General features: G+C 38.6%; 3 protein-coding genes, 1 long non-coding RNA gene and 1 pseudogene across 4 annotated transcripts; 4 read left to right on the top strand and 1 right to left on the bottom strand.

Annotated features, from left to right (window-relative positions):
- The first annotated feature begins 7,536 nt into the window (after positions 1–7,536).
- LOC111373589 lies at positions 7,537–10,203 on the top strand (annotated as a pseudogene).
- A 2,821-nt stretch (positions 10,204–13,024) lies between these two features.
- Positions 13,025–13,684, top strand: LOC111373599. The gene is made up of 3 exons (XM_022996155.1): positions 13,025–13,377; positions 13,472–13,569; positions 13,640–13,684. Exons 1-3 carry the CDS (start codon positions 13,185–13,187, stop codon positions 13,682–13,684), a joined length of 336 nt encoding a protein of 111 aa, XP_022851923.1. The 5' UTR covers positions 13,025–13,184.
- A 153-nt stretch (positions 13,685–13,837) lies between these two features.
- On the top strand, positions 13,838–14,607 carry LOC111373587. The gene is made up of 2 exons (XR_002698960.1): positions 13,838–13,976; positions 14,083–14,607. It is a non-coding gene; the product is annotated as an uncharacterized LOC111373587 (long non-coding RNA).
- A 1,297-nt stretch (positions 14,608–15,904) lies between these two features.
- Positions 15,905–17,544, top strand: LOC111373598. The gene is made up of 2 exons (XM_022996154.1): positions 15,905–16,841; positions 16,927–17,544. The coding sequence occupies exons 1-2, from the start codon at positions 16,596–16,598 to the stop codon at positions 17,542–17,544; spliced, it is 864 nt and encodes a 287-aa protein (XP_022851922.1). The 5' UTR covers positions 15,905–16,595.
- Positions 17,545–18,688: 1,144 nt separating this feature from the next.
- Positions 18,689–20,007, bottom strand: LOC111373597. The gene is made up of 3 exons (XM_022996153.1): positions 19,872–20,007; positions 19,603–19,798; positions 18,689–19,517 (listed from the first exon to the last, which is right to left on the bottom strand). Exons 1-3 carry the CDS (start codon positions 20,005–20,007, stop codon positions 18,689–18,691), a joined length of 1,161 nt encoding a protein of 386 aa, XP_022851921.1.
- Between the last annotated feature and the right edge of the window lie 7,528 nt (positions 20,008–27,535).

Here is a 27,535-nt window from a genome sequence, read left to right as displayed (position 1 = left end):
ATGAGCAGCCACATTCGTGCCTAACAAATGGGATTAAGTGGCCCAAAGTCTAAAAAAAAGGGGCAGAAATATTAAGAGAAAATGTGCAAAATTTTTAGCATAAAACAGTTAAATGCCTGAGCGATTGACGATTAAAAGATGAACGTCAATAAATGCACAAGAGGCTAAAATAGTTATTCATTAACAATGATTGCTGCTGTTATGATCAAAATTAGCAATGGATATCAGTACAAGGTTACAAAGGAAAAGTCAATACGAAATTACAAAGAGAAAAGTTAAGGCATTAAATGTCTTAATTACAATTCGTCCCATACCAAACAAATTCTTTCCCTAAGTCTCCCCCAATCCTCGTTCTGCCGAGAAGAAGTGATATTCAATTCAGCCACAATATCATCATCAACTTCAAGCTTCTTGTACTGCTCGACCAAAGACTTGGTTCGCTCAATTCCTTGGGAGGCATTGCATTTTTTTGCAGCCATTCTCGTCTTGCAGTCGTCCATCTTTGCTTGAAGCTCCTTCATCTGTGCAGTCGTCCATCTTTGCTTGAAGCTCCTTCATCTGTGCAGCTAAACTTGTCATCAAAGAGTCTTCAATCATGACTTCAAAAGAGATTTCTTTCAATTCGTCCTCAGGTTTGTTGATCTCCAGAAGCAAAGATTCTTTTTTCAAATATAGCACAAAGATATTGAGTACTTTTGGTCTTCAGTTCAACATTTTTGGCCAGCAAGGAGAGGACCTTGGAATGGACAATTTTCAATGTCGCTTTAAAATCAGCGGAAAGATTGAGCGACGAAAGTGTTAGTGCTTGCTCCAATTTCGCATTCAAATGCTCAAACTTATCCTTATGCTTGCAGCGCTAGCCTTACCGATGTCCATATCCATGAAGGACACATACTCAAATATCGACTGCTTAAGAAACTTCATATCTTCCTCTGAAGAAGCAGAAGGACAACTGGTTGAAGCTGGGCTAGATGTCTTGACTTGCCCCCAGGAATTGAACAAGTCTTAGATGGAACACACAATTTTATCAGCATCCTATAAAGAAGGTTTCCAAAATTGAAGGTTTCCACTACACTAAACAAAGTGGAGGTAAAGGTGAAGCAAAGATTACCTCATCAGCAATCTTGGAAGGTGGCATATCCCCAGCCAAATCTGCCACCTGTGGCTCCACCATTCATGAGGACTTCCCCTTTTCTAAGCGAGAAGACCTTGCCGCAACTGGCAGACTCATGGGAGCATCCGCAGAACTCAAAAAGCAACAAATCAAAAACAATAGCACAAACAAAGGTAAAGCATCGAAAAATGAATTACCTTCTGCTTCGACGTTTGGGAGGTCAACGCCCTGGGAAGAAAGTGGCTTATCCATTGATTGTGATGAAGATTCTAGGACTGAAGATTTCTCTTTAAGCGTAGTCCCTTCATCAGCTGATTTGGACGAAACAGTCTTAGCAGAGGATGATGGAGCAGGAGCTGCCAACACCAAAGCCTTCAAAGGAGAGGCTGAATTTTTCTGAGAAATCCAAATAAACCATTAGCACATAGAAAAGTTTCAAGTATGGAAAGGTATGCTTGTGAGTAAACCAATTTAATTACCTTCTTCTTGACAATGAGAGGGGTGTCATCATCATCATCAGCATCATCCTCCAAAATGGGAGATGCTGAGGCCGGTCGTTTGCGACTTGGGGCACTTTTAGCTGCGATGGGCTTGGCAAGAAGAGAAGTCGATGGACGAGCAGACTGTTTAGCACGAGCAGGGGAAGAGGGACTCCTAATGGACAGAGGAGTGACCAAAACAGAAGAGGTGGAAGAAATGTTTGGCTGGTCCAGTGAATGGAAAGCACGATTGGCATCAGTCGCAAACAATCTGCGCTTCACTGACGGCCAGAGTTGTTCAAAAAGGGGATGGATGGCACGACTAGGATTAAAGGGGGCTAATGAAAAGCTGCTCGTCAAAAGAATATTGCGAGCATCTATAGCTTCTGTCTCTGCCTTATTAATGGGGTGGAAGTGGTCTATCAAGTTTCTTGAATAGCAAGGGGGAACGGGCCAAGTGATGAGTGATTTACACTCATTATATTATGTCATTAATTTCATGATTTTGCTATCTTGGAGAGTATTTTAGAAGTGCTAACAAGTGATTTTGGTGTTGTTTTATAGATTGATGGAAGTGGAAAAAAACAAGAGCTAAAAGAGGCAAAGGGAAGGAAATAGGCAAAAATTAGCGAAATTGGATGAAATGACCAAAATTTAAGAGATTCAAAATTCGAGGATTAAAATGCAATTAATCAAAAGTCAAGTCGAAACTCACGATGAAGATCCGAGAGTGCTAGGAGTCAATTGGATGAAGGAAGGTGTCAAATGGATCAAATTTAGTCAAAATATGATCACAAATCATTTTCCAACCGAAAAGTTATGCACCAGAGTTTTGGTCTCACATTGAGACCTATTTCTGACATAGCAAACGATCGAATTTGGAAATGACGTTTGAAGAAAAGTCATAGCCCTTTGAGTCACCTTTCTAACGCATCTTGAATCATCTCAATCGAACATCGGATGAAGAAGTTATGACAAAAATACTAAAGGAGACAAAAACTGCATTTTCAGGCGCCGTGGCGCCACCTGTGCGGAAAAACGAGATTTTATATTTTTGGAATCTTTTCTTGGCCAAACTCAACCCTAATTCGTCCAATAACCCCAAGATACTATAAATGCCATTTAAAAATCCTATTTTCAAAAGAGGCTGGAAGGGGGCAAGATTGAAGAATTCAACTACACAATTTGAATGAGGCAAAAATTGAAGACATCAAAAGGAAGGAGGAACAATATCAAGAAAAAAGATTGAAGATCTACCCAAAAGATTAGTTTTTTCTATCCTTTTTCTTATGTTGTTTATTATAATTTGTATAATTTTCATTTATTATATCATGAACTAAATAAATTATCTAGGGGTTTGATGTAGCCGAATCGAGTATGGTTTGATGATTTTATAATTATTTCTTTGATTTTTCCACATATATTTAATTGTATCATGATTTTAATGCTTTCAATTGCATGATCAACAAATGGATGATTTGATGTTAGTCAATTCCGGCGCTCGAGAGAGTGAAAATTTAGGCGTGATCATAAGAGTGATACAACATAGAATTTATAGGTTTCGAGAGAAAGTATAAATCTATGAAGCTTACTCCATAAAAGAATTGGACCTTTATTAAATTATTGATTTTCAATTTTGAACAGAGATGTTAGAATTGGGATCTAAGGTTAATTTCTAATTGGTGCTCGAGAGAGGGGGTTAGAAATACATTAGGATTCTTGCTTTTAAATATGGGAAAATTAATTGGAATAATTTCAATTCGTTGAATCATAATTGAAAGTTAGGTGAAATCAATCCATAGGCCTTCTCATTTGATAATTTGTATTCTCCAATTTTATCGCATCCAATCACGTAGATTTAGTTTATATCATTCACTCATATAATATTCATTCATAAAATCATCAAATTGTCTAAATAAAATAGAAATTTACATAATTATAGTACTTAGTGAAAATTAAATTACAATTTCTGTGGATTCGACATCCTTCTTCAAAACTATATTACAAAACTTGACACTGTACACTTGCGGTTTAAAAATCACGTTGCATAAATCGCGTGGCACCAAGTTTGGCCAAAACCAAGTTAGCGAGCAAAGAATTGGGGAGCGTATATTTCAACCCCAGCTTTGGCATTGGTCCCAGTCAAAATGTCATGGAACAACTCCCTCCCGGTCAAAAACTGAATCCAAACGAACAAAGAGGTGCTCACGCTATCCAGAGTGGATAGAGGTTGCACATAATCTGGAGTCAAAAAGGGAGGAAAAGAAAATAAGGAAGGAATTGAATCCAAAGTATAAAAGAATGAAAAAATGTCCCTTCTGGACATATTTACAGGAGTCAGGGGATCAATGGCTAGCCCATAGCATCTAGCAGAAGGATTGGAAAAGGATGGAGCACCAAGCGATGGAAAATAGGCTCTCAACCACATTTGAGTGAACTAAAGAGGCCCACTGCCAGTGGGAGATGCACTATTCTTCAATTGGGATTGAAGAGAAGCCATGCCTCTATAGAGGGTAGCAAAAAAGAAAGAACACAAATTCAGAGGCCTACCACGCGCCAATTCGTGCGCTATGGGTAAATAGCTCGTGGAGGGCTTCAGGCTTGGCACACACAAAATGTATTTACAAAGCCAAATCTAAAAAGAAAAGCCACACTCTCAGCATGGGAAGGCTTAGCGCTCGAGTGGTTATGACAGGTTTGCAGGCTTGAATAAGACTCGGTGAGTTTTCTATCAAATTTTGGGGCGACACCAGAAATCAAAATACCAGGGAAAATGATATCGCCCAAAGGTGGCAGATTTACTAGGGCCCCAACATTCCTTAAGGTAATGGACATGGGGTCAAGAGGGAAAACAAAAGTATTATACTCAGAAAATCAAAAACTTAAAGCGATTGAAAAAAGTGCTGAGTCAAAAATATGGGGGATTGAAGAGAGATTTCTAACAAATCAGAAATCCTAGCATTATCAAAAATTGCCTTAGTAGGACCATGGTCTACAAGGCGAGCATGCCATCTACGGAAAACGACATCAGATTTAGGCCAAGTGCGAATACCTCTTTCGCAAAGTGGCCTCAGCGACAAAGAGTTTAGAAACGGAGGGCCTTAAGTACAAGGGAATAGCTGACCGACAGCCGCTCGTTCGATGGCCTCGACGTTGTTGAATGAAGGACCTAGATAGAACTCCTTGAGTTCGACATTGGTTGGTGCAAGGAAGTTCGGAGTTATATATGGCCGAGTGAGGAGTTTCTAGAAGTCTTCGAAACTGAAGGAGACACCAGACTGGGATTGTGAAGCTGCCATTAGGAACGAAATAGAGTTTGTCGAAATTTGCTTAAGAAACGTAGCAGAGAAGCAAGAAGATGAACAGTAATATTGCGAGAGAGAAGCACGGAAAAATGAGGCGTGATTTAGTGGTGCAATGAAATGGCATGTATTTGGGGGTTATAAGGGTTTGCAAACATCACACCTTTTCAGGCTATGGAAGAAAACAATAATTGAAATTCTTGGGAATTTCAAATGTTGTTGGGAAACACAAAGTGAATATGGCAAAAATTAATAATCGGTATTAATTCTGCCATATTGGGGGGTAATTATTGACACACAAAACGTTCAGCCCAAATCGAAAGCCCAAGGAATGATGCCCAATTGGAGGATCCCCAAATCAGATAGCCCAAAGAACGGCCCAATCAGGCAATTCAGGATAAAGGCCCAAATAGGGAAGTCCATGAACGCGGTAATACCATCGTCCAAACTTACAAGTCGCCCAAGATTTGAGCGAATGGATTGCCATACAGTCGCCCAGAGCTGTGACCCTGTTCTCGCCCAAACCTTCGAGTCGTCCAAGATCTTAGCAAACATAAGATGTTATGGTTATCCAAAAATGAGGTTAATGACAGTTATTGAGTAGCCCTATCACGTTCCACGATTCAAGGAATTCAATTGAAGACGGTTGAACGACAAAAAGTAATGGCAGCAGTTAGAGAAGGCAATTCCATGACAAGTTGACCACTACAAAGAAAGTTGGCAGTTATAGAGCGATCAAACAGTTTTTAAGCGGTTGATCACGAAAAGATCATTCAGGGAGTATAAAAGGAAGAAAAGACATAGAGAGTGTTTGATTTGACAGAGAATATGTAACTTTCAATTTTTTAGTTTAAATTTAAACACCTCTTTTCAGTAACTCGTGTGCTTGCGCCCTTTGAAGGTATTCTGTTTTTATTTTCCAATTATAAAGTCATCGCCAATAAAAACATCCCTTTTTGAAACTTTGTCTCAAGAGGTTTGTCCCTTACACAATCGTCTGATCCCCTTTTAATTGTTAACGACTAACCCGCGCGAAACACAATCATTTCATATGAACTTCCCTTGAGATTGATTTTGATTTATCGGTTCAATTGTCATAAATTTATCTCCTAAATTGAAATATTTTTATTTACGTGCTCAATTCCTAGTTGGTGCTTGATTTTTGATGCTGGGAAGAATAAAGAAGAGGTTTTTGCCGTCAATAAGCCTTTTTAAAAGAATAGTACCTGGTGGATGCGAAACGTAATATTCGGTAGTTGGGGGTATGTTACGAAAAGTTCCAAAAGAGGGGATAGATATCCTATTTTGGAATTATGAATTTTGGACAAAGGCCATTTTCATACCAAAAAGTATGATCTTTTTTTGTGACTATTTGCATTTTGAATGCTCACTCGGCTACTAAAGAACTACGAGTCTCATTTTTTAAAATTCGTTTTTCTTCAAATTTATTCTTGATCACACATTCTTTCAATAAAATAAATTTACACGTAAATTCAAAATATTTTTATATTTTTCAATCACACATTCTAAAAAATCATTTTTTACAAAATATATTTTTATAAAATAGGGCTCAGAGACTATCTAGAAATTTATTTTGAGCCACGCATTTGTATTCTAGTAGTTTCTTAGCACCCAGACATGCTTCCGCGAGAAAACCATGGCACATTTTATTTCATTTTATAAGGTTACAACTTTTGGGTCTCAAATGAAGACACCATTAATTTCAAAAAATAAAAATGAAATGGAGGCCCCATATCTTATTTCGTATTTTTTTTATAGTCCCCATGTTTTTTTTATAGTCCCCACCACATGAAAGAATGAAGGTGCAGAGGCTAGGAAAGAACCACGTGTTTATAAATGCAAGAAGTAATATGCAGTTTTAGGTAGGGATGTCAATCATGCTCGTTAGCTTGGACCGTCCATAATTTAACTTGAAAATGCTCGAGCCAACTCGTGTGGCTCGTCGAATCGGGCTCACAAGCCCTTTTTTCAAAAAAAAAATTTTAAAAAAGAAAAGAAAAAAAAAGAAGGAATTATATGAAGGCAGCGTGTCAATAGGCTGCCTTTTTTTAGGTAGTCGAGTGCCTTTTTTACGAAGCAATCTTTAAAAAAAATAATAAAAAATGCCTGGCTCGAGTCAAAAACTCGGGCGAAGCGAAAGCTTGGGCTCGTAAAAAAGTTAGGACCATTTTATTCAAATCGACTCATTAACACCACTAGTTTAGGAGACTTTTGAACTAAAAGATATTGTCCCCACATTTGTTTGAAGAAAATCTGTATATTTTATCGATCACATACTCAATTTTAAAGTAATTTAAAAGTAACCGGATTTATTAATAAACATGTGATCTATACATAACATATATTTCCCGATTGTTATCACTATTTTCTATCATTAAATATATATGTCACGATGAATTATACGGAATTTATCAATATAGATCAATGTTTAAGAGTTAAGACAATAACACGTATCCCTTCTATTTGTTCTTATTATTAGAAAGTAACAATCAATTTTCTTAGATAAAACAAAAATAAGAACTTAGGAAATCAAGAAATGAAGAACACTTTCAAGATCTTTGGTGCAGAAGAGAAATTGTACAAGAATGTAGGGATATGGAGACAAAATCTTGGACAAAGGACAGTATAAATAGCACCACCACCAACTCCAATTGTTGGTTGATACCTACATTTGACAGCCCATCTTTTCCTCTCACACCAACTACAAATCCAATTTAAATCTACCTCACCAACCCCCCATCAATATACTCCCCCCAACACTGTTGTTTGCGCTAACATTTCTGCCCAAACTTACCCGTCAAGATCTCTTGCAGGATTAGGAATGGGAAAAGTTTTTACTTTAGCTGAGGTTGCTGAGCACAACACTCCTAAGGACTGTTGGCTTGTCATTGATGGCAAGGTAAAGAGATTATTATGACTTTTTATTGAGAAGTTTATATCATTCTATAAATACTTTAATGGGTTGGATTTTGTTTTGGAATTTCATAACTAGATCTATCAAGATTCAATCTTGACCAGTTCTTGATGTAGGGTTTTGTTTTAATTTGTTTCGTTATTATGATTATTATGATTGTCATCGTATCTTTTATGCAAATTAATTTTAATTTTGACTTACACTCTGTACTTGTGCAGTGTTCCATTCTCATGCTCTTTGGAAAATTTAGTATTTTTTATTTAACCATTTTATTGGACATAACTCGCTGTAGTTTGAATTTGTCTGTGATGAAGTGATAATGTAATGTTTTCTATTGTCTTCTAGAAAATTAGTAGTTGAGTTGTTGAGATTAGCCGAAAACTGGACTTAGTTAAGAACAAGAATTCATTACATTGATTCCTTGAAGGGATTATATACAGGAAAGTTTTGCGGTTTTGTATTATAAATTTGTTGCCACTCAACACCATCAAAATCCTCATGGGATTCTCAGGATGTGATACAAAATATGTTGCGTTGCTGTGTTGGAAATAGCCATCTGGCATCGCGTACTTAGATGAAATTCCATTATTGTTGATCTGTTATTTAGAATTTAGAGGAATAATGCGGCGAGTCTTATCCAAAACTTCTCCTTTTAATGTAAACTACTCAAAGTTTGGCACTTGTAGTTCTAATGGAACAGCTTATTGTTGTTGTAGCCAACTTGACCGAGCGAATCTCTCTCTTTTGTCTTGTTGTTCTCAACTTAATTCATTGTTCACTGTGTTAGTGTTAAATTTTTTGCAAAATAATAAAGAGATAAAAGAAAGAAATCAACACAAGTATTTACGTGGTCCGACGATTTGCCTACATTCACGAGGAGCGAAGCAAAGATAATTTTTATTTAGTATGAATAATAGGGTTACATTATTAGTATTTATACTAACCCTAGCCCAAGCCCATACAAAACTTTAAGATCCGTACAAGTAATATACCCCTGTATCGTACCGCGGGGCATTGCCCTTACACCCCCAACCCATTCAGCGTCCCTAGTAAACAAACGGTGAATTAAAACCTACAAGGCTGATGTCATCGTTACACTCCCCTCACTCCACTCCGCTCCCGCATCACCCTATTTGATCTAGTAAACCTGTGTTCCATTATAGATGAGTCACATACACAACAATTAAAAATTTTGAGGAATCTTGAAAGAAATTTGTGCTCTTACTACTTCATCTGTCATGGTAAAATCGCCATAAGTCCGTAAGACTAATTCCTTACTAATAAATTATAGTTGCATTTGGCTGGCACTTAATCTTGAGACAGCATATGTCGCCTGCATATTTAGACTTTAGATATTTCCGTTATACGTAAGTATGGTAGATGAGCAAACCAGAAAATAACACGTGGAAGCTCCTGATCATTTAGCAGTTAGATTGAAAAGTTCCAGTGAATTATGAGAAGATATTATGGCTTCATTTAAGGGTGTGATCTTACTATCTAAATCTACCATGTTTTTTGTTCTGCATTTTATTGCATTTTCTCACGCATGTTAGAAGTGTTTGTAATACTTTGATAGGTTTATGACGTGACGAAGTTCTTGGAAGATCATCCTGGTGGCGACGAAGTTTTGTTGTCTGCCACAGGTAATACTATCTTGTGATATTTTCGATTTTTGTCTACATCAAAGAGCATGTTTAGCTATGAGCCTCTGCTAAAAACGTTATTGGTAGAAGTTGGAAATGAGTAATCTATTTAGTTTGACACTAAGGTAAGAGTTACTTTCAAAGAAGAAACTTAAGTATAGTACGCTTAAACGTTCGATGTCTTGCTGGTTTGATGGATAAGTTTGATGGTTTGTTCTCGGCAGGAAAGGACGCCACAGATGATTTTGAGGACGTTGGCCACAGCAGCAGTGCAAGGGTTCAGATGGAAGAACTTTTCGTGGGCGAAATAGATAAGTCAACCATTCCGAGCAAGTCCAAGTACACTCCTCCCGAGCAAGTCCAAGTACACTCCTCCCAAGCAGCCTCACTACAACCAGGACAAAACATCAGAATTTATTGTCAAGCTCCTCCAATTCTTAGTTCCTCTGTTTATCTTGGGAGTCGCTGTTGGCATCCGATTCTATACCAAATCATCAGCATAAATTAGGAGTTTCTCTGTCGAATGTAATAAGTTTCTAATATTTAAAAAAACAAAAAACAAAAAACCTCCCTTGTTATCGTACCCCAATCTTTCTTTAATTTAAGGCGATATTGGGATTCTTCAACATTTGGTGTTATGTTTCTTCTTTTCTCTTGGAAAATTAATGTGGTTTTGTTTCATAATTTGGCTTCATTGCAAGTTCTGATAAAAATCTTGTTTGCATTGTGAGTTGGGGTTAACTTTATATTGTCAAATAGTTTGAATGATGAAACTTCCATTCTTATTTCTAGGGTAAATGTATTCGATAAATTTAAGGTTGACTTTCTTTATTCGTGCTTCTATTCGATTGATTGTTAGAATTGGTCACAATTACTATATTTTTCATATACATTTTACATTAACACAAATTGAACAAGCACCTTAATTTGTTTGAGATAAAAATCAGATTTTAAATAGATTTTTTTTTTAATGAAATGTGTGGTTGAAAATTTGATAAAAATCGTGAATTCCGTGAAATGAGGAAAAAAATGAAATTTTAAAAATGGGAGCCAAATGAGGGGCTAAATAATAATTATTTCTCTCTCTTTCTCGTTTAATTTTGTTATTTACTTTTCGCAGCCCCAAGTATTGAGAAAATAGATCAAAATTTTAAGTTAGACAATGAAATAGAATTACCAAATATTTCTCCATGGTATCTACCTAGTAGTCCAAATTTTTGATTGAGAATAATTATTATTTTTGGTTATTCTCCACAAGGATTGAGGGGACAAGATTTTTATGGAATGACGAGATGCTTAATCTTGTTATCTTTGTTTCTACTATTTTACAATATTGATTGCATCTTCTTGTTTGTGGATCTCCTTCTCTTTTTACAAGTCTTTTTCAAAGATCTATTTTGTTATATAAGTGACGATTTGTAATTATACCGAGTTTGAATGTTTCAATACAAGGAAAAATTATGAAATTTTCAACTAGACTCGATAAGCTTTGGCTCATAAAGCGGACTGGTTCGAACAGAAAGAATAATAATAATTCTACGATGAAATACATAAAGAAGGAAATTAGGCAATAAATTGTTTTTTTAAGATAAAAATTTGAAATTTTTGATTTTTACATAATTTATTGGAAAACACTTTATGAAAATTACAATGACTTGTTATTTCGGTTTTTTTAACCTGATGGATAATTCAGTGGTCAGACATTGAATTTGTTTCCAAATGGACACCAGTTTGAGTTTTTTCAGGACCACTGAGATATAAGTATTCGACTGTAAATTTAAGGATCCCGTGAGATTAGTCAAGATGGCATAAGCTGTCTCGAACATTTACGATCATTAAAAAAGAAGAAGTTATTTCGGTGTTCTTTTTAGGGGAAAAAAAAATAGAAAAGAAGAAGAAAAGAAAAGAAAAGAAAAGAAAAGAAAAGAAAAGGCTGCAATATAGGGGTGGACGTGGTTCCATTTGGTTCTGGTTCTAAGAGAACCGAACTGAACCATGAACTAATGGTTTTTTTGATAATAGAACCGAATGATTTTTTTTAAGAAGTGGAACCGAACCGAACCATTCAGTTCTAATTTGATTTGGTCTGGTTCTAGTAGACTAGTACTATTACTTAAGTTTTTAGTTTTGTACAATATCTATAAGTTAGTAATACGTACTTAAATAAAAAATATAAGCATCAAATATTTAACAAGTTCAAATTATCAATAATCAAGACTATAAAAGTCCAAACTAACAAATAAAATATAAATGAATGAGTCATTGCCTAAATTTAATAGAATTAAACCACTCAACCCGCGTCATTTATTGCGTGGATGATCGTGCACTCATAGTTTAGGCGTGGGTCCCTCATGAAAAAAATAATCCTGACCCCCATGTGTGTATATTTTGTCAACTGTGCGATCATCCTTGTGGGCACTGTAACTCAGTTGAAGTTAATAATATCGAGTTCAATTTCATCCTTTGTCCAAATGTGGGATGATGTCCGTGTGCAAACAAGGAAAAGTTGCATTGTCTAAACGAGGAATGGTGCGGGATGATGATATCTGTGTCCAAACTGGGAAAAGTGGTGGTGGTACTGCATATCTTCCTCTACTGTGGCACTGTGAAGGTAAGTTTTGAGAAATTCAAAAAATAGAGAAATTCAAACAAAAGGGTCGCTTTCGTTTATAAATTATATGTATTTATAAACAAACAAACCTCACTTTCTCAGAATTCAAAGTGTCCTCAGAGACAAATACAATGATGGATTGGAAGGCGACGTCAATGACTAAAGTGAGACGGTGAATGTGAGAGACAAATTGGAATTGGGAATTTGGGTTTCTCTTAACTCTTTGGGTTGAATGACTATGTCTATTAGAGAAAAAAATTAATGAGTTAAACACGTTTAATTGACGTAAAAAACAATGGCTGTTGAACTAACTTCTATTAATATAAAATTAGATTCATACAAAAAATAAAATTATAAATTATGTTTGGTTCTTGATTTAGTTCTTGGTTCTAGCATTAGAACCAAATAGGAACTGAAACCAAATGGTTCTCGGTTTGAAGAACCAAAACTATTAATTTTTTTTTCATAAAATCAAACCGAACCACTAGGTTTGGTTTAGTTCTGATTTGATTTGGTTTGGTTTGGTTCGAACATTTTGTCCACTCCCACGACAATAGTTGAAACGTTTCAAGAGTGATTTTGTGTATATTTTCAAAATCAATTTCCTCCCTTTGCAAATTTTGGACTAGTCCAAACCCCAAATAGAAGAAATAAACCAGTTGTACCAACTACCACGCACGAGGAACAAAATTAATGAGTTAAACACGTTTAATTGGCATAAAAAATAATGGCTATTGAGCTAACTTCCATTAATATAAAAATTAGATTCATACAAAAAATAAAATTATAAATTATGTTTGGTTCTTGATTTGGTTATTGATTCTAGCATTAGAACCGAAACCAAATGGTTCTCGGTTTGAAGAACCAAAATCATTAAATTTTTTTGGTAAAATCGAACCGAACCACTAGATCTGGTTTAGTTCTGATTTGATTTGGTTTGGTTAGAACATTTTGTCCACTCCCACTACAATAGTTGAAACGTTTCAAGAGTGATTTTGTGTATATTTTCAAAATCAATTGCAAATTTTGGACTAGTCCAAAACCCCAAATAGAAGAAATAAACCGGTTGTGCCAACTACCAACGCACGAGGAAGAAGGCCATGGATGTATACTCGTGGGTTCGACGCAGCGTTTCGAAGCTCAAAAATACCTCTTTGCCTTCAATCAACAGCCATAATTCTCAAGTACTAATCAAAGAAGAGGAAGAGTTGCAATTGTATGGAATCACTGATCAATTGATAGAATTCGTCAAATCTTTTTCTATTGAAACCTTCAACAATTTCACTCTTCCTGGTATTCAATACATTTATATATACAGATTTTGTGCATAGATATGTGTGTGCGTGTGTGTCTAATGTGTGCAATTACTGGTTTTATTGTTGTTCAGATGAAGGAGCTGATGGTGGTGGAAGTGATGGAAGTATACGGAAGGACCTCTCTGATTGGCAAGAAAAACATGCTATGCTTGTTCTCTCCAAAGTCAAGGTTTTTATTCTCTTTCTTATTTTTTATAACAGAAGATTTTGTTGATGTTTACCTATTCATGTATATTCAGTGGGGAAAAATGAGAGAGAGAGAAAGAGATGTTACTGGAATTTAGTTGAAATTGACTGATTACATTACTCATGTGACATAATGTGGTTTTGAATTCTTTAATATTGATGAATTGCTCCAAAATAAAGAGGAAAATGTAGATTTCTGTGTGCCATAGGTACAATTACTGAAGCTGTAATTCATATCATACTGTAATGAAAAATCTTAGCACGGAGAAGGGAACTGTCTCAAATACCAGTGCATATGAAGTTGAAATGTCAGAAGCAAAACAAGTGCTGAGCCTGCAACTTACATCGAAAGAAACTTAGATGGCCCTCAAAGCTGATACTGATGAAAATGTATTAGTTTTTGCTTCTTGTTCCACCTTTGTCAAGATTAATTTCTTTGTTCTTTATTTCTTTACTTTCATATTTCTTTTGCTAAATTTATGAACTTGTTTACTAGTCAGATAATTTGGCAGCCACTGAGGGAAACTGTAAAGATATTTGAGGGTGAGAAAAAAAGATCAGTTCTTGGTCCACGAAGGAAAGACCTCGAGGTAATTTCCTGGGGGAGATGAAGTCGACTCGCTAGAAAAAGCCGCGTCACACGTGCAAATTGCAATAAATTACAGGTTTGAATGATAGTTTCATGCATTCGCGTTGGTGAGCATTACAACAACTCAATGCAAAATATACATGAAATTTAAGGGTGATTGGATAAAATTCTAAAATCCTCCGTTCTTGTGTATGTCGAGGTTATCTTATCTGGAGAAAGGGAACGGCCAATCTCTTCAAGTCCAAAAAAAATTGTTTGTCTTTAAGTGATAAACCCAGCTTGTTTATAATGAGATTTAACAATAGTAAAAGTAAAAACCGTAGTTGTTTCTTATTTTAGTTTTTGCCTTTTCGAGGTGATTCTTCTATGTATATTTTTTGTTTTGCATGATTGGAAGATTTATATATATATATTTTCAAGGTGATTCTTCAATGTATATTTTCAATCTGCAATTTTTATTTTTATTTTTCTTTATTATTATTTGATGCTACCAAAAAATATTATATGAAAGATTTCGAACTTGATGATCGAACTTCGCTTTGATGAACACGAACGGTCTTTGAATACCTGCAAAAAAGGCAACGAGGTGTGTGCTTGTCGCCCCTCCGATGTTTAAGTCAGATAGGGAATTTAGTGCGTGAGGTTATAAGTTGAAGATAATGAAAAACGTACTTTAAGAATGAGCACGAGTTGTGTATTTATAGGTGCTAGCGGTGGAGTCCTAGAATGACTCATTCTGTCACGATCCTTATCCTCGTAGGAAAAGGAGTTAGTGTTCTACCTCAAGTATTCAAATCACTGTTTGAGTTAAAGAAGGAATCTAACAGAGTAGGGATTGTGGTCAAAGAAGGATTAGTGTTCCCATAAGTCGTATAGAAATGCTGACGAGTCGACATACATGCCCCGACCTCAAATGCCTGACCTTGTTTTGGTGTTTTTAGTGGGTATTGAGATCGGGGTTTATGATATGATCGGGGTTCATTGGTCGAGTTCGGGATTAACAAGATCTGAGATCATCACTGGCCCCCGTACATCGAGGTCATAGATTTCCGTCCAGTCCTGGTCAACGAGCGAAGATGTAGAGGCATGAACGTCCAGGTGTTTTTCCACGTGTCGAGTGTTTGATGGGATGTCAGAGAGCGATCTCAGATGGCCGCCACATGTAATGTCAGGGCACGACCTTAGATTCTCGCCACGTGTCTTGGTCCAAGGATTGAGATTGCATGATCGTTGATATTCCTCAATCCCCTATAAATACCCCAACTTTCACCCCCATATTTCACTTTTAACTCTCATCTCCCAGTACATCGAGCTCGAGTTCGGGGATTAGTGGGGTTTGTGAGCGATCATCCACAGAGGTAAGAGTTCGAGCCCTTAAGTTGTTTTATTTGATTATAGTGTAATGTCGAGTAGTGATAGTACTGGGTCAAGTAGTAGTGATAGTAGCCAGGCTCCTAGAGACTCGAACCATAGTGATAGGCCTGAAGATGTAAATACTTCCATTATTCCTATGGCCATCCCTGTTAACTCCCATATCGATGTCCTGACATACCCTAAGGAGCTGACCAAGTACAAAGAACATGTAATTATTAAAATAGCTAGAGAGTTCGGGATCATGCCAATTTGTGAAATTAGAACCCCAGGTCCAACTGAGACCGTGTTAGGAGCTCGGGAGAGGGAGATGACCTTTTTTAGGGACGCTCTTAAGGCCGGGCTTAGGTGGCCTCTTCACCCATTTTTCATCAATTTTCTAACCTCATACTACTTGTGTCCGGGTCAACTAGCCCCGAACGGTTGGAGGTTATTAGTGTATTTCTTCATACTGTGTAGGTGCCTCGAGGTTGAACCTAGGGTCAACCTACTTCGAATGGTCTTTGATATGAAATTCTCCCCGGGGTATAACTGTTTTGTTTATTTATCCACAAGGGGGGGGGGTTTAGAACTCCTGATACCCGGAGCTCACTTAGGGGTTGGAAGGAACGTTTCTTTTTTGTGAAGCCTCAAGACCTCGATCATCGTTTTAGCCCGAGGTAGGAAGTCCCCGATAAGGATAGGTTTAATGAAGGTTAGACCTATTTTGAGGTTCTAGAGAGAGATAGGCTGAGATTAGTGAACTACGACCCCCTTGCAGACAAGATCGATTATTTGCTTGAAGACGACACCCTCGACCTTGCTAACGTGAAAGGCCTCGAGGGTACGATCTTTCTTTTTATGTAATCTTTGCTATTTCATGTGTAAACATCGATCTATAGTTCGAGCTAATGCCTTGTTGTATTTCTACTCGTAGAATTTGAGATGTCTTTCGATCTGTCAGCCCTATTGAACAACGTTCACAAAAAGGCGAAGGGCCCGAAGTCAAAAGCCCCGACGACGACCTCGTCCAAAGGAAAAAAGCGGGCACGGGAGGCCTCCGTCCAACCATGGTGGACCTGGGGCAGAGCTCACAAAACCCGACCCCTCCAAGGCAGCCAACCCCCCAACAACAAGTTCGAGTTCGTACCCCTTGTTATGGGTCAAACCTCTTAGCTGATGATGACGACCATATGCCCACCAAGCCGCTCGAGGAGTACGCCGGCTGTGCTCTCATCCAGGGCATAGTTGATAAGTATGAGAAGGAGGTCGAGATGAATGAAAGAGTTCGAACTCTCGAGCTCCTTACACTGAAGGTTGGTTTTTAATATGAATGCTTCTGGTACCCTTGATTGGTTTCTTAATTTGTACTAACGTCGGGCTCCATACTTGTTTTTGCAGACACTAATCGTAGCTCGGGGTCTGGGGCTCAGGGGATTGAATTCCTCAGATCGCATAGCCGAGCTTGAGGTTAAGAGCGAGGTTGCATTTAAGAAGGTCCAGCAGCTTGAAAGGGCCCTGGAGGCGGCCAATGCGGACCTTAAGAAGGCTGAGGACGAGGTCGGGTTGGCAAGGGACGAAGCTGAGGAGGCGAAGCTTGAGCTCATTCAGTCCCGAAGCGCTTTTGAGGCGGAGCTTGCGAATGTTCGAGCAGAAGTCCAAGCTCAGACTGTCGATGACTTTAAGAAGTCTGATGAGTTCAAGACTCTCCTAGGTCAGTACGGGTTTGGCTTGTATTACTATGGGTTGCGGCTAGCTCGTTCATTCCTTAGGACCAAGCTCCCCGAGGATTTGAAGCCCATAGTCGAGGAGTTAAAGACTGTGAACGAGCTCGCTAAGGACCTCGAGCTATCCTCCTCTGAAGGTGACGGGGATGATGATGACGACGATGCTGAGACCCCCGACAATGGAGGGGGAGTGACCCCATCGACCAAGATTAGGCCCTTCCCCGACCCCGAGACTGACATTTTTGTAACTTTTTCTTTTTGCTCATGTTGTCTGCCCGATTTGGGTTTATGAGCTTATTTTGATTTTGATTAAATGCAAAGTTTATTGCCCGAACTGGGCTTTTGTCTTTGAGAAAGAATTTTATCAGTTCATGCATTTTATTATTCCTACGAGATCGAGCGTTGATCCTGTGTTCGCGTACTGTAATTTTGAATTCGAACTTTTATTATAGTTTAGAGTTCGGTTGTTGGTGTATGTCACATGTCACAATCGTTTAACTCATAGCTCGAGTGTGTGAAATAGTTCGAGTGTAATTCTTATCATTGAACTATGGATACATTGATCCTTTAAACAATACTGATCGTGCGGCGTCAATTTCCAAGTTCAGTGGGGTATTGCTGGGGGCAACTAGTTCGTGCACTAGTGTTTGTATTGATTTGATTTCTTGCTTATATCGAGGGTAGACCAATTGGTCGGGAATGCCGATTATGGTTATATGAGGGGCAATTATATCATGACCCGGCCTCGATCTCAGAATTCATGCTTGGTTGAGCATTTTGGGATTGATAAGATCGGGAATGGTATACGTGGGCAATTATATCATGCCCGACCTCGATCTCAGAATTCATGCTTGGTTGAGCATTTTGGGATCAGTAAGGTCGGGGATGGTATACGTGGGCAATTATATCATGCCCGACCTCGATCTAATGATTATTTCATTGCTCGTTATTCTGGGATTGATGAGGTCGGGCATACTGTTTGAGGTCATGTATGGAATTTGTAAAAGTATTAGCTGCATGCGCAGGGCACGACCTTATGCTAATTTAGTAAAGGTATTAGCTGCATGCGCGGGGTACGACCTTATGCTAATTTTGTAAAAGTATTAGCTGCATGCGCGGGGCACGGACTTATACTAATTTTGTAAAAGTACTAGCTGCATGCGTGAGACACGGCCTTATGCTAATTTTGTAAAAGTACTAGCTGCATGCGCGGGGCACGACCTTATGCTAATTTTGTAAAAGTACTAGCTGCATACGCAGGGCACGGCCTTACGCTAATTTAATAGGGAATCAACATCATAAAGAAAATTCTATGTCCTATTAAAAAGACTAAAGAGCATTTGATACCCCAAGCTTATTTGAGCATGAGCTAACAGGGCATTAGAGCCCGAAAAGTAAAAACGAAATTAAGAAAACATGAAGTCGGCATGCAAGCCCTAAAGGAAAATTATAGCTATAGCTAGTCGCGTATAATATATTTTCAGATTATTGGCGTTCCATGACCTTGGGAGTGGTTTCCCCAATGTGTCTCTGAGGCTATAGGTTCTACCTTTAAGTTTTCTTATGACCTCGTTAGGTCCTTCCCATGTCGGCCCAAGTTTCCTTGGTTGGTGTCCGGCGGCTTCTGCTTTTCTAAGGACAAGATCGCCATCTCTGAATCTCCTGGTCTGGAACTTGTTGTTGAAGTGTTTTGCAGTTCTGTTTTGATAACTTGCAGTCCTAAGTGAGGCTTGCTCCCTTACCTCTTCAAACAAGTCAAGGTGCTCGATAGTTTGTGTCTCCCTATTTGTCTTGAGCTTTCTTATTGTGGGGAGGCTAACTTCGATTGGGATGGTAGCCTCAAGTCCAAAAGCAAGCACGAATGGCATTTCACCAGTTGCTGTCTTATGCGAAGTCCTATATGCCCATAGTATCGAAGGCAGTACATCAGGCCAGTCACCTTTGGCGTCCCCTATCCTTGTTCGGAGGTCCCGCAATATGGTCTGATTAGTTACTTCGGCTAACCCATTACTTTGTGGGTGTGAGACCGAGGTCGAGCGATGATCAATCCCATTGTTGGCGCAGAAGTTCTTGAACTGGGGATTGTCGAATTGCCTTCCATTATCTGTGATGAGGACTTTTGGTATCCCGAACCTGCATATGATGGACTTCCATATGAATGACTTGAGCTTCGGCTCTGAAATTGTTGCTAGAGTTTCAGCTTCTACCCACTTTGTAAAATACTCCACTGCCACAGAAAGGCCCAAGAATATCAACTCTCCATTGCTCGAAGGGAGCCGAGTAGTGAATGGATGTTAGTTCTTGAGCAGGAGCATGTATGATGTGGCCAAACTTTTGGCACTTGTCGCACTTCCGGACATAATCTGTGGCATCTTTCTTCAAACTTGGCCAGTAGTATCCATACCTTATCAACTTATATGCAAGAACGCGGGCTCCCTGGTGATTTCCACAAATGCCTTCGTGAACTTCAGTCATTACTTGAAGAGGCTCGGAATGTTTGAGACACCTTAGATAGGGGAGTGTGAAACTCCTGCGGAACAGGACTCCTTCGATTATACAATATCTAGCAGCTCTATATCGAATGCTTTCTGACAAGTTGAGGGTCTGCAGGAATGTTACCATTACTTATGTAATCAACTATTGGATCCATCCAGGAGGGCTCATGGTCGATGTCCATGACACTTGGCTTCTGAGCTATACTTAGTTCTGCAACCATCTTGATGTGCACGGTTCTATCGAGCCCGTCCACACCCATGAAGACGAGTCTGGACAATGCATCAGCCTTGGCGTTTTCGGCTCTGGCTACTTTCAGAATTTCACAACTTACGAACTGTCTCTAGAGGTTATGTACTTTCAAACAATATAACGCTCATTTTTTCATCCTTTCTTTCGAAAGACCCCTCGATTTGTCCAACCACTAGCTATGAGTCACTGAAAACTTTAACGCGCTCGCACTCAAGATTTTTCGCGAGTTTCAGGGCTATAACAACAACTTCGTACTCTGCTTCGTTATTGGTAGCTTCAAATTCAAATTTGAGAGCGCATTGTATCTCCGTAGTCTTGTCCGGACTTGTGATGATAATGCTGACCCTCGAGCCTGAGCTATTGGATGCTCCGTCAACAAAAATCTCCCATATTTCTAAGGTCGAGTTCGAGCCCTTGGTCGGTGTTTTTTAGGATCTCGGAGTAAGCTCTGCTATGAAGTCGGCTAAAGCTATGAAGTCGGCTAAAGCTTGGGCCTTGATTGCAGGTTGTGGCTTGAACTCTATGTCAAATTCGCCGAGTTCAATTGCCCATTTCAGCAGTATTCCTGAGACCTCCGGCTTTTGAAGTATATGTGTGAGAGGTTGGTTGGTGAGCACAACAATTGAATGTGACTGGAAGTACAACTGTAATTTTCTGGCAGCTATTACTAAAGCAAGGGCGAGCTGTTCCGCAAGCGTGTATCGTGTTTCTGCATCGAGGAGCACTTTACTTACATAGTAAACAGGTTGCTGAACTCTTCCTTTTTCCTTTACCAAGACATCGCTTAATGCGTTGTGAGAAACGGCCAAGTATAATAGCAGCGTGTCACCGGGTTCGGGTTTAGTAAGGACCGGAGGCGTTGATAACGTCTGCTTGAGCTCCTAAAAAGCTAAGCTGCATTCCTCGTTGTAGTCGAAACCTTTATTTCCCCTAAGTAGTTTGAAAAAGGGGAAACACCTGTCTGCTGTCCGGGAAACAAACCTGTTCAATGCTGATACACGACCTGTCAACTTCTGAATGTCCCTTTTGCACTTAGGAGCCTCCATACTTATCAGAGCTTGTATTTTATTAGGATTCGCCTCTATTTCTCTGTGCATGATCATAAAACCCAAGAATTTTCTAGATGCCACCCCAAACGCACACTTTGCCGGATTGAGCTTCATGTTGTACCTCCGTAACGTAGCAAACACTTTCTCTAGATCAGAAACATGGCTATTCAACTGTTTGCTCTTAACCACCATAGCATCCACATATACTTCGATCGTTTTCCCAATTAGCTTGGCGAAGATCTTGTTCACCAACCTTTGATATGTTGCTCCAGCATTCTTCAGTCCAAAGGGCATGACCCTGTAGCAGTAGATGGTTGAATCTGCCATGAACGAGGTCTTCTTCTGCCATGAGAATTTGGTGATACCCTGAGAAAGCATCCAAGAAACTGTATAGCATATGGCCTGATGTGCTATCTACCAGATTGTCAATTCGAGGTAAGGGATAACTGTCTTTGGGGCATGCTTTATGCAGATCTGTGATGTCAATGCAAACTCGCCACTTTCCATTAGCTTTCTTGACAAGAACCACGTTGGCAAGCCATTCGGGATATTGTACTTCTCGAACGAACTGTGCGTTAACAAGTTTGGCAATTTCCTCTTTTATGACTTCTCGTCTTTCTGGTGCGAACTACCTCTTCCTTTGCGTCACAGGTCTTGCTTTTGGGTTTACGTTAAGTCTATGTACTGCAACCTCTGGATCAATTCCAGGCATGTCCTCAACATTCCAAGCGAATACATCAATGTTATGGGAGAGACAACTTAGAAGTTCAGACATGACCGCTGTATCTAACCCCTGACCAATTGTGACTTTTCTTCCAGGCTCAATCTCAACCTCTTCCAATCCTTCCAACGGAGCCAGCCTCCCTTGATTTTCGTGCTCGAGCTCGAGCTCTATAACTTGCATGACGTCATTTTTGATTTTTCGAACGCTAGTCACATAACATTGTCGGGCCACCGTTTGGTTGCCTCGGATTACCTCGATTCCATTAGAAGTAGGGAATTTCATAGCTAGGTGGAAAGTTGAGACAATAGCTCGAATTCTGCTGAGTAGTGGTCTTCCCAATATGGCGTTGTAAGCCATTGGCGTACGGACAACTTCAAAGGTAGTGATTTGCGTCACCTGTTTACCCTCGGCCCCCAGTGTTAAGGGTAACCCGACGATACCTTTCAGGGTGATGACCCCACCTCCAAATCCTTGGAGGGGTGTTTTGACTGGCTTGAGTTGCTCTGATGAGATCCCCATTTGAACAAAGGCTTCATGAGACAGTACGTTTGCTGCACTTCCGTTATCTACCAGAATTCTCTTGACTTCAAAGTTGGCGATGATGGCCGATATGACAACGACATCATCACGAGGGAACGCTATGCCTTCCAAGTCATCTGTTCCAAAAGTGATATCCTCTATACGGCCAAGATCTGATCTCGAGATGATTGGAGGCTGCCTGGCATATTGTTTACGCTCGCTGCTAGAATTTCCTCCCGAGGTTGTTCCTCCGACAATGATATTGATAGTGCCTGCAGTTGGTTGCTTGTTTCCCCGATCTTTTGGGCCTTTGCCTCCGTTCTGATTATTCCTCGGGCACTTGTTATTGCTAATGTAAGAGCTCAAAAATCCCCTTTTTATAAGATCTTCGATTTCCCGCTTTAAGGCCAGACAGTCTTCCGTTGTATGCCCGTGATCTCTATGGAAATCACAGTATTTACTCTTATCACGAGTATCGGGGAGAGATCGTAACCGGGGAGGCCACTTTAGTTCTCTAGAGTCCTTGATTTCCATCAGGATGTTGGACCTTGAAGTGTTCAACTGGGCAAAAGACGTTGAAGGAGGATCCTTCCTTGGTTTGTCCCTAGGTGTCTCTTGTCTTAAGTTGGACTCATGCGGCCTTTTCTGATCCAACCTCCCTGATGAGGTAGCTTCCCTTTTTGGGGCTATGGTTTCTTCCATATTGATGTACTTCTCAGCCCGTGTGAGTAGCTCGGTGACTGACTTCGATGGGGTCTTAGACAAGGACATCTTGAATGCTTTGCACTTAATGGTGTATGTCAGAGCTGAGACTGCAGCCGTGATATGTAGATCAGGGATTTGAAGCCGTTCTTTATTGAACCTGGTCATGAAACTTGCAGTGTTTCGTTGGGTCCTTGCCGCATCTGCATGAGTGATGCGGCTGTCTTTCTGATTCGCTTGCTGCTCGCAAAGAAAGCGGAGAACTTATCGACCAAATCTGAGAAGGAGGTGATGGAGTTCGGTTTCAATGTGGAAAACCAATCTCTAGCTGTGTTTGTTAGGGTTTGGGGGAATGCCTTGCACATTACTGCATCAAGTGCAACCTGTAAGTTCATGATATCCGTGTACACATTGAGATGATTGATGGGGTCGGTTGTCCCATTGTACTCTTTATCCGAGGATACTTGAACCTATCGGGAAGGGGATACGAGAGGACTTCTAGAGTGAATGGTGTATTGGGGGTGAATCCTGTTACTGCCCAAGTATTTTGTTGCATACCCGCTGCTATCCCTTCTTGAATAATTCTAGCAAGTTCAGTGGAGTCCATCGTAACGGACCTTGAACCTGATGCCACTTGTGGTACACCTGAAGTTCCAACCCCACCGTCATCATGGGCTGCATGACGAACTCGAGCCTGGGCATCTGCCATGAAGCCGCCTTTAGGTGTTGGGGTATGCGATGGGTGCGAATTTCTCTAGCTTAACAATTGGGTTAATGCAGCCACCCGCTGACGAATTTCCTCAATAGCTCCAATGGAAACAGCAGCTTGAGGAGGTGCTGGCATCTCTGACGATTCTTCTTGAGGGATATGGCGTTCCTCAGGAGAAGGAGGGTTATCCGGGACGGATGAGCTTGCTAGAAGAAGACCTGAACGTGTATTGACCATGGCTTTTGGTAGCGTGTTCCCACAGACGGCGCCAATGATGCTACCAAAAAATATTACCTGAAAAATCTCGAACTTGATGATTGAACTTCGCTTTGATGAACACGAACGGTCTTTGAATACCTGCAAAAAAAGGCAATGAGGTGTGTGCTCGTTGCCCCTCTGATGTTTAAGTCAGATAGGGAATTTAGTGCGTGAGGCTATAAGATGAAGATAATGAAAAACGTACTTCAAGAATGAGCACAGGTTGTGTATTTATAGGTGCTAGCGGTGGAGTCCTAGAAGGACTCATTCTGTCACTATCCTTATCCTCGTAGGAAAAGTAGGAAAAGGAGTTAATGTTCTACCTCAAGTATTCTAATCACTGTTTGAGTTAAAGAATGAGTCTAACAGGGTGGGGATTGTGGTCAAAGAAGGATTAGTGTTCCCATAGGTCGTATAGAAATGCTGAGAGTCGACATACATGCCTCGACCTCAAATGTCCGACCTTGTTTTGGTGTTTTTAAGGGGTATTGAGATCGGGGTTTTTGATATGATCGGAGTTCATTGGTCGAGTTCGGGATTAACTAGATCTGAGATCATCATTATTATTATTTTTGTTTCAAGGTGATTTTTCGATGTGTATTTTCGAATCTACCTTTCCATGAAAGGTATTACGTCACGAGAGCATACTCCTTATTTTATAAAAGGGAGGGATTTCCCTTCTACTTTCTATTCACTTAGCAAAGTATGGTACATCAAATTAGTCAGTATAAAAATGTTGTATAATATTATAATGGTTATTATTAGATGGTATTATAGGTGATTGAGGTGGATAATATTATTTAACTTTTCATTCAAAAGAATGTTATTTACTGTAGCACAACCCAACCTCCGAATTATATTATACGGTTATAAACATGAATGACTATCTTTTGAATAAAAAATTAAAGAACATTATCCTCCTTAATTCACTATCATTTACTTATTAATAAACATTGTAATTTTATATTAAATTCTTTATATGACCTAATTCGATGTTGCCAAACTTGACTAGAGGTTTAATATGAGAATCGGTAAGTTTTGGTCAGCAATTTCTTGACTATTGAGTTTTAATAATTTAAAGAACTACTCAAGTCATATATAAAACTTATTTGGCTTAAATTATGGATTGGTTAAAAGGAAAATTCGCTAAGTACAAGGATTCTTTCACAGAATGCTTACAGCAGCACCTGATTTGTAGATATATATATATATATATTTTTTTTATTATCATCTACCAATGAATTTGTGCCATGTAGAATATTGTAAAATTTCTATGAAAATCTTCTGTACGTGTAGCATTACTTGGTTAAAATGACAAGAAACTTATTTTCCACAAAGCTAGTTCATAGTTCTCTCTCTTTCTATTATGTTCATATATTGTTTCATCTTTACAAGTTTAATAAAATTTTCAAATGTAAAAGAAATTTAATATATTTTTGTTATCAAGTTCAATGTATTCAATTACATGTACAAGTTGAATTCACTTTTTTAATTATAATCGAACACACAATTTTGATGAGCAAATGACAATGAAATTGAATTTAAAACGTTTTCCCTCTATCACAGTAACTGTAATGCATCAATTATCTTATCAATTGCTAAGATCTTCAAGCACATTCATCTAATTTGACATTATATACAAAAAATCTCATAAAATAGTAATATCCCTTTAAAAAATAACGTTTCAAAATCAAATTTTGAATAGTTTTGGCTTATAGCACGATCTTTAAGAAAAGAGTTCTAAGATTATAGAACACAAAAACTTTGTGCTGGTCGAATAATTGTTTGATGTTACAATGCAGGTGCTTATAAATACACTTTATTTAGATAAAACTCCATTAAAAATAACACTTTAAACTCAATTTTAGAATTAAAATCAAATCTGACAAATATTTTTAGTCAACAACCTAGTAATTTAGAGAATATATGTCACATTGACAAGTTTCACTGAAAACACTATGGAATCGACGTAAGGAAAAGATTATCAAATTTTAACTTTAAGTTCCTGTTTGAGTCCTATTCATTAAAAAAAAAAATGCATTCTTAAACAGTATTTTGACATCATTTTAACTACACATTATTTAGTAAAATAATGTTACACGCAAATTTAAAAGATTTCCTTATTTTTTAACCATATATTTCTCATCAATACACTGTTTAAAAATTAATTCTCATGAAAAGAATGGGGTTCAAACAAAGGCTAAGTTGATAGATTTGAGAACACCCCATCCACCCCACCCCCCCACTCCCAAAAAAAAAAAAAACCCTCTTCTGTTTTTCACATCACTTTTTGCGTGTTTCTAGAGACTAGCATGATTTTCCAACCCACCAACTGTAGTTCAGGACTTCCAAAACCCTAAAGAGTGAATTGTGATTCCACTGTCCATTAAGAAAGAAGAAGTTTTTCCATTTATCTAACTTTATAGTTGATGAACCTTAAATTGGTCCTCAAATCTTGATTAAGTTCACATGTGGAAACTAAATGACAACCTCGTATGAAAATTTAAATTTCTAGATTCAATAACGAATTAATACTATCATTTTACAGAGGTCAATTTATTTTGAAATCACCACTTGAATTGGCACTTAGATGCAATCATAAATGTCAGTCGTGATTGAGGAAGGCACACATGACACAACAATAACTTTAGTTTGTTAGTATGTAGGGAAGTCCATTGACAAATGCCACTCTCTTCTCCCAAAGAATAAGTGAGTTGTCTCATTCGTACTCAATATGACAAAAAAGATAAATATTTCAAGTTCAAGTCTAAAGTATCAATCCACTCATAAGATGTTGATATTTTATTACATATATCAAAAAATAACATATTGCAAATTTACCATTGGACTACGTTCTTAGCTCTTTAATAATCTGTCTAATGAAATTTTAGTTAGATATTCTTTGATATTCATCAAAGATAGAGAGGTACGGTGAAAATACCCACCAAAAAAAAAAGAAATTTCCTGAAGGCAGGGTTATAGAAAATGCTAAATTAGCTCAAGAACTACTCAACTCACTTGAATAAAGAATTACATGACCCTAGGAGTGTTTAGTAACGTGAGCTTAGAAGGCAAATCGAGCATTAAATCATTCGTATGAGCCATTCATCGGTTCTCACGAGTTGGCTTGCGAGCAGAGCAAGTCAACTTGCTCGCGCATCAGCTCAACTTGCCCTGACCAAGGGACAAGCTCGTGGGACGAGTCAAGCCCAACTTTCTTGCTAACCAATTAGCTCAACTCCTTCCATTTAGCACCCTTACTTGATCCACAAATTAAACCATTGCGAAAATAGCCCCGACATGCTTGAAAGAAAAACTACACCAAAATTAAAATTTGAGCTCGCAATCACATTAAGGTCCACAACAAGAGAGAAGTGCACAAGATTGTTCTGTCAAAATTGATGACATTTCGTGGTTTTTAAAAACATACTTATTGCCTGCAGTCCGTGCAATGTCCCCATGTGAAGAGGCAAAATTTGGTTGCAACAAGACTTTTGAGGCTTGACGCATGTACAAATATTTTAATAAATGCCCACTTGATTTTACCATGCAGGTTTTTATTTTGCAGAGAGAAGAC

Source organism: Olea europaea, unplaced genomic scaffold (genome assembly GCF_002742605.1).
Source record: "Olea europaea var. sylvestris unplaced genomic scaffold, O_europaea_v1 scaffold1146, whole genome shotgun sequence".
Taxonomy (NCBI): Eukaryota; Viridiplantae; Streptophyta; class Magnoliopsida; order Lamiales; family Oleaceae; genus Olea; species Olea europaea.
Note: the sequence above shows the minus strand (reverse complement) of the source record. Positions and strands in the feature narration are given on the sequence as shown.

Excerpts from the sequence above, each read along its gene's own strand:
- LOC111373599 (XM_022996155.1), top strand. The coding sequence starts at position 13,185 with ATGGATGTATACTCGTGGGTTCGACGCAGCGTTTCGAAGCTCAAAAAT. Across the intron at positions 13,378-13,471 it reads CAACAATTTCACTCTTCCTG|ATGAAGGAGCTGATGGTGGT; the intron begins GTATTCAATACA and ends ATTGTTGTTCAG. Across the intron at positions 13,570-13,639 it reads TTGTTCTCTCCAAAGTCAAG|TGGGGAAAAATGAGAGAGAG; the intron begins GTTTTTATTCTC and ends ATGTATATTCAG.
- LOC111373598 (XM_022996154.1), top strand. The coding sequence starts at position 16,596 with ATGGTGGACCTGGGGCAGAGCTCACAAAACCCGACCCCTCCAAGGCAG. Across the intron at positions 16,842-16,926 it reads TCGAGCTCCTTACACTGAAG|ACACTAATCGTAGCTCGGGG; the intron begins GTTGGTTTTTAA and ends TTGTTTTTGCAG.
- LOC111373597 (XM_022996153.1), bottom strand. The coding sequence starts at position 20,007 with ATGGGTGTGGACGGGCTCGATAGAACCGTGCACATCAAGATGGTTGCA. Across the intron at positions 19,799-19,871 it reads AGTTGATTACATAAGTAATG|GAGTCCTGTTCCGCAGGAGT; the intron begins GTAACATTCCTG and ends GTATAATCGAAG. Across the intron at positions 19,518-19,602 it reads GCCACAGATTATGTCCGGAA|CAATGGAGAGTTGATATTCT; the intron begins GTGCGACAAGTG and ends GCTCCCTTCGAG.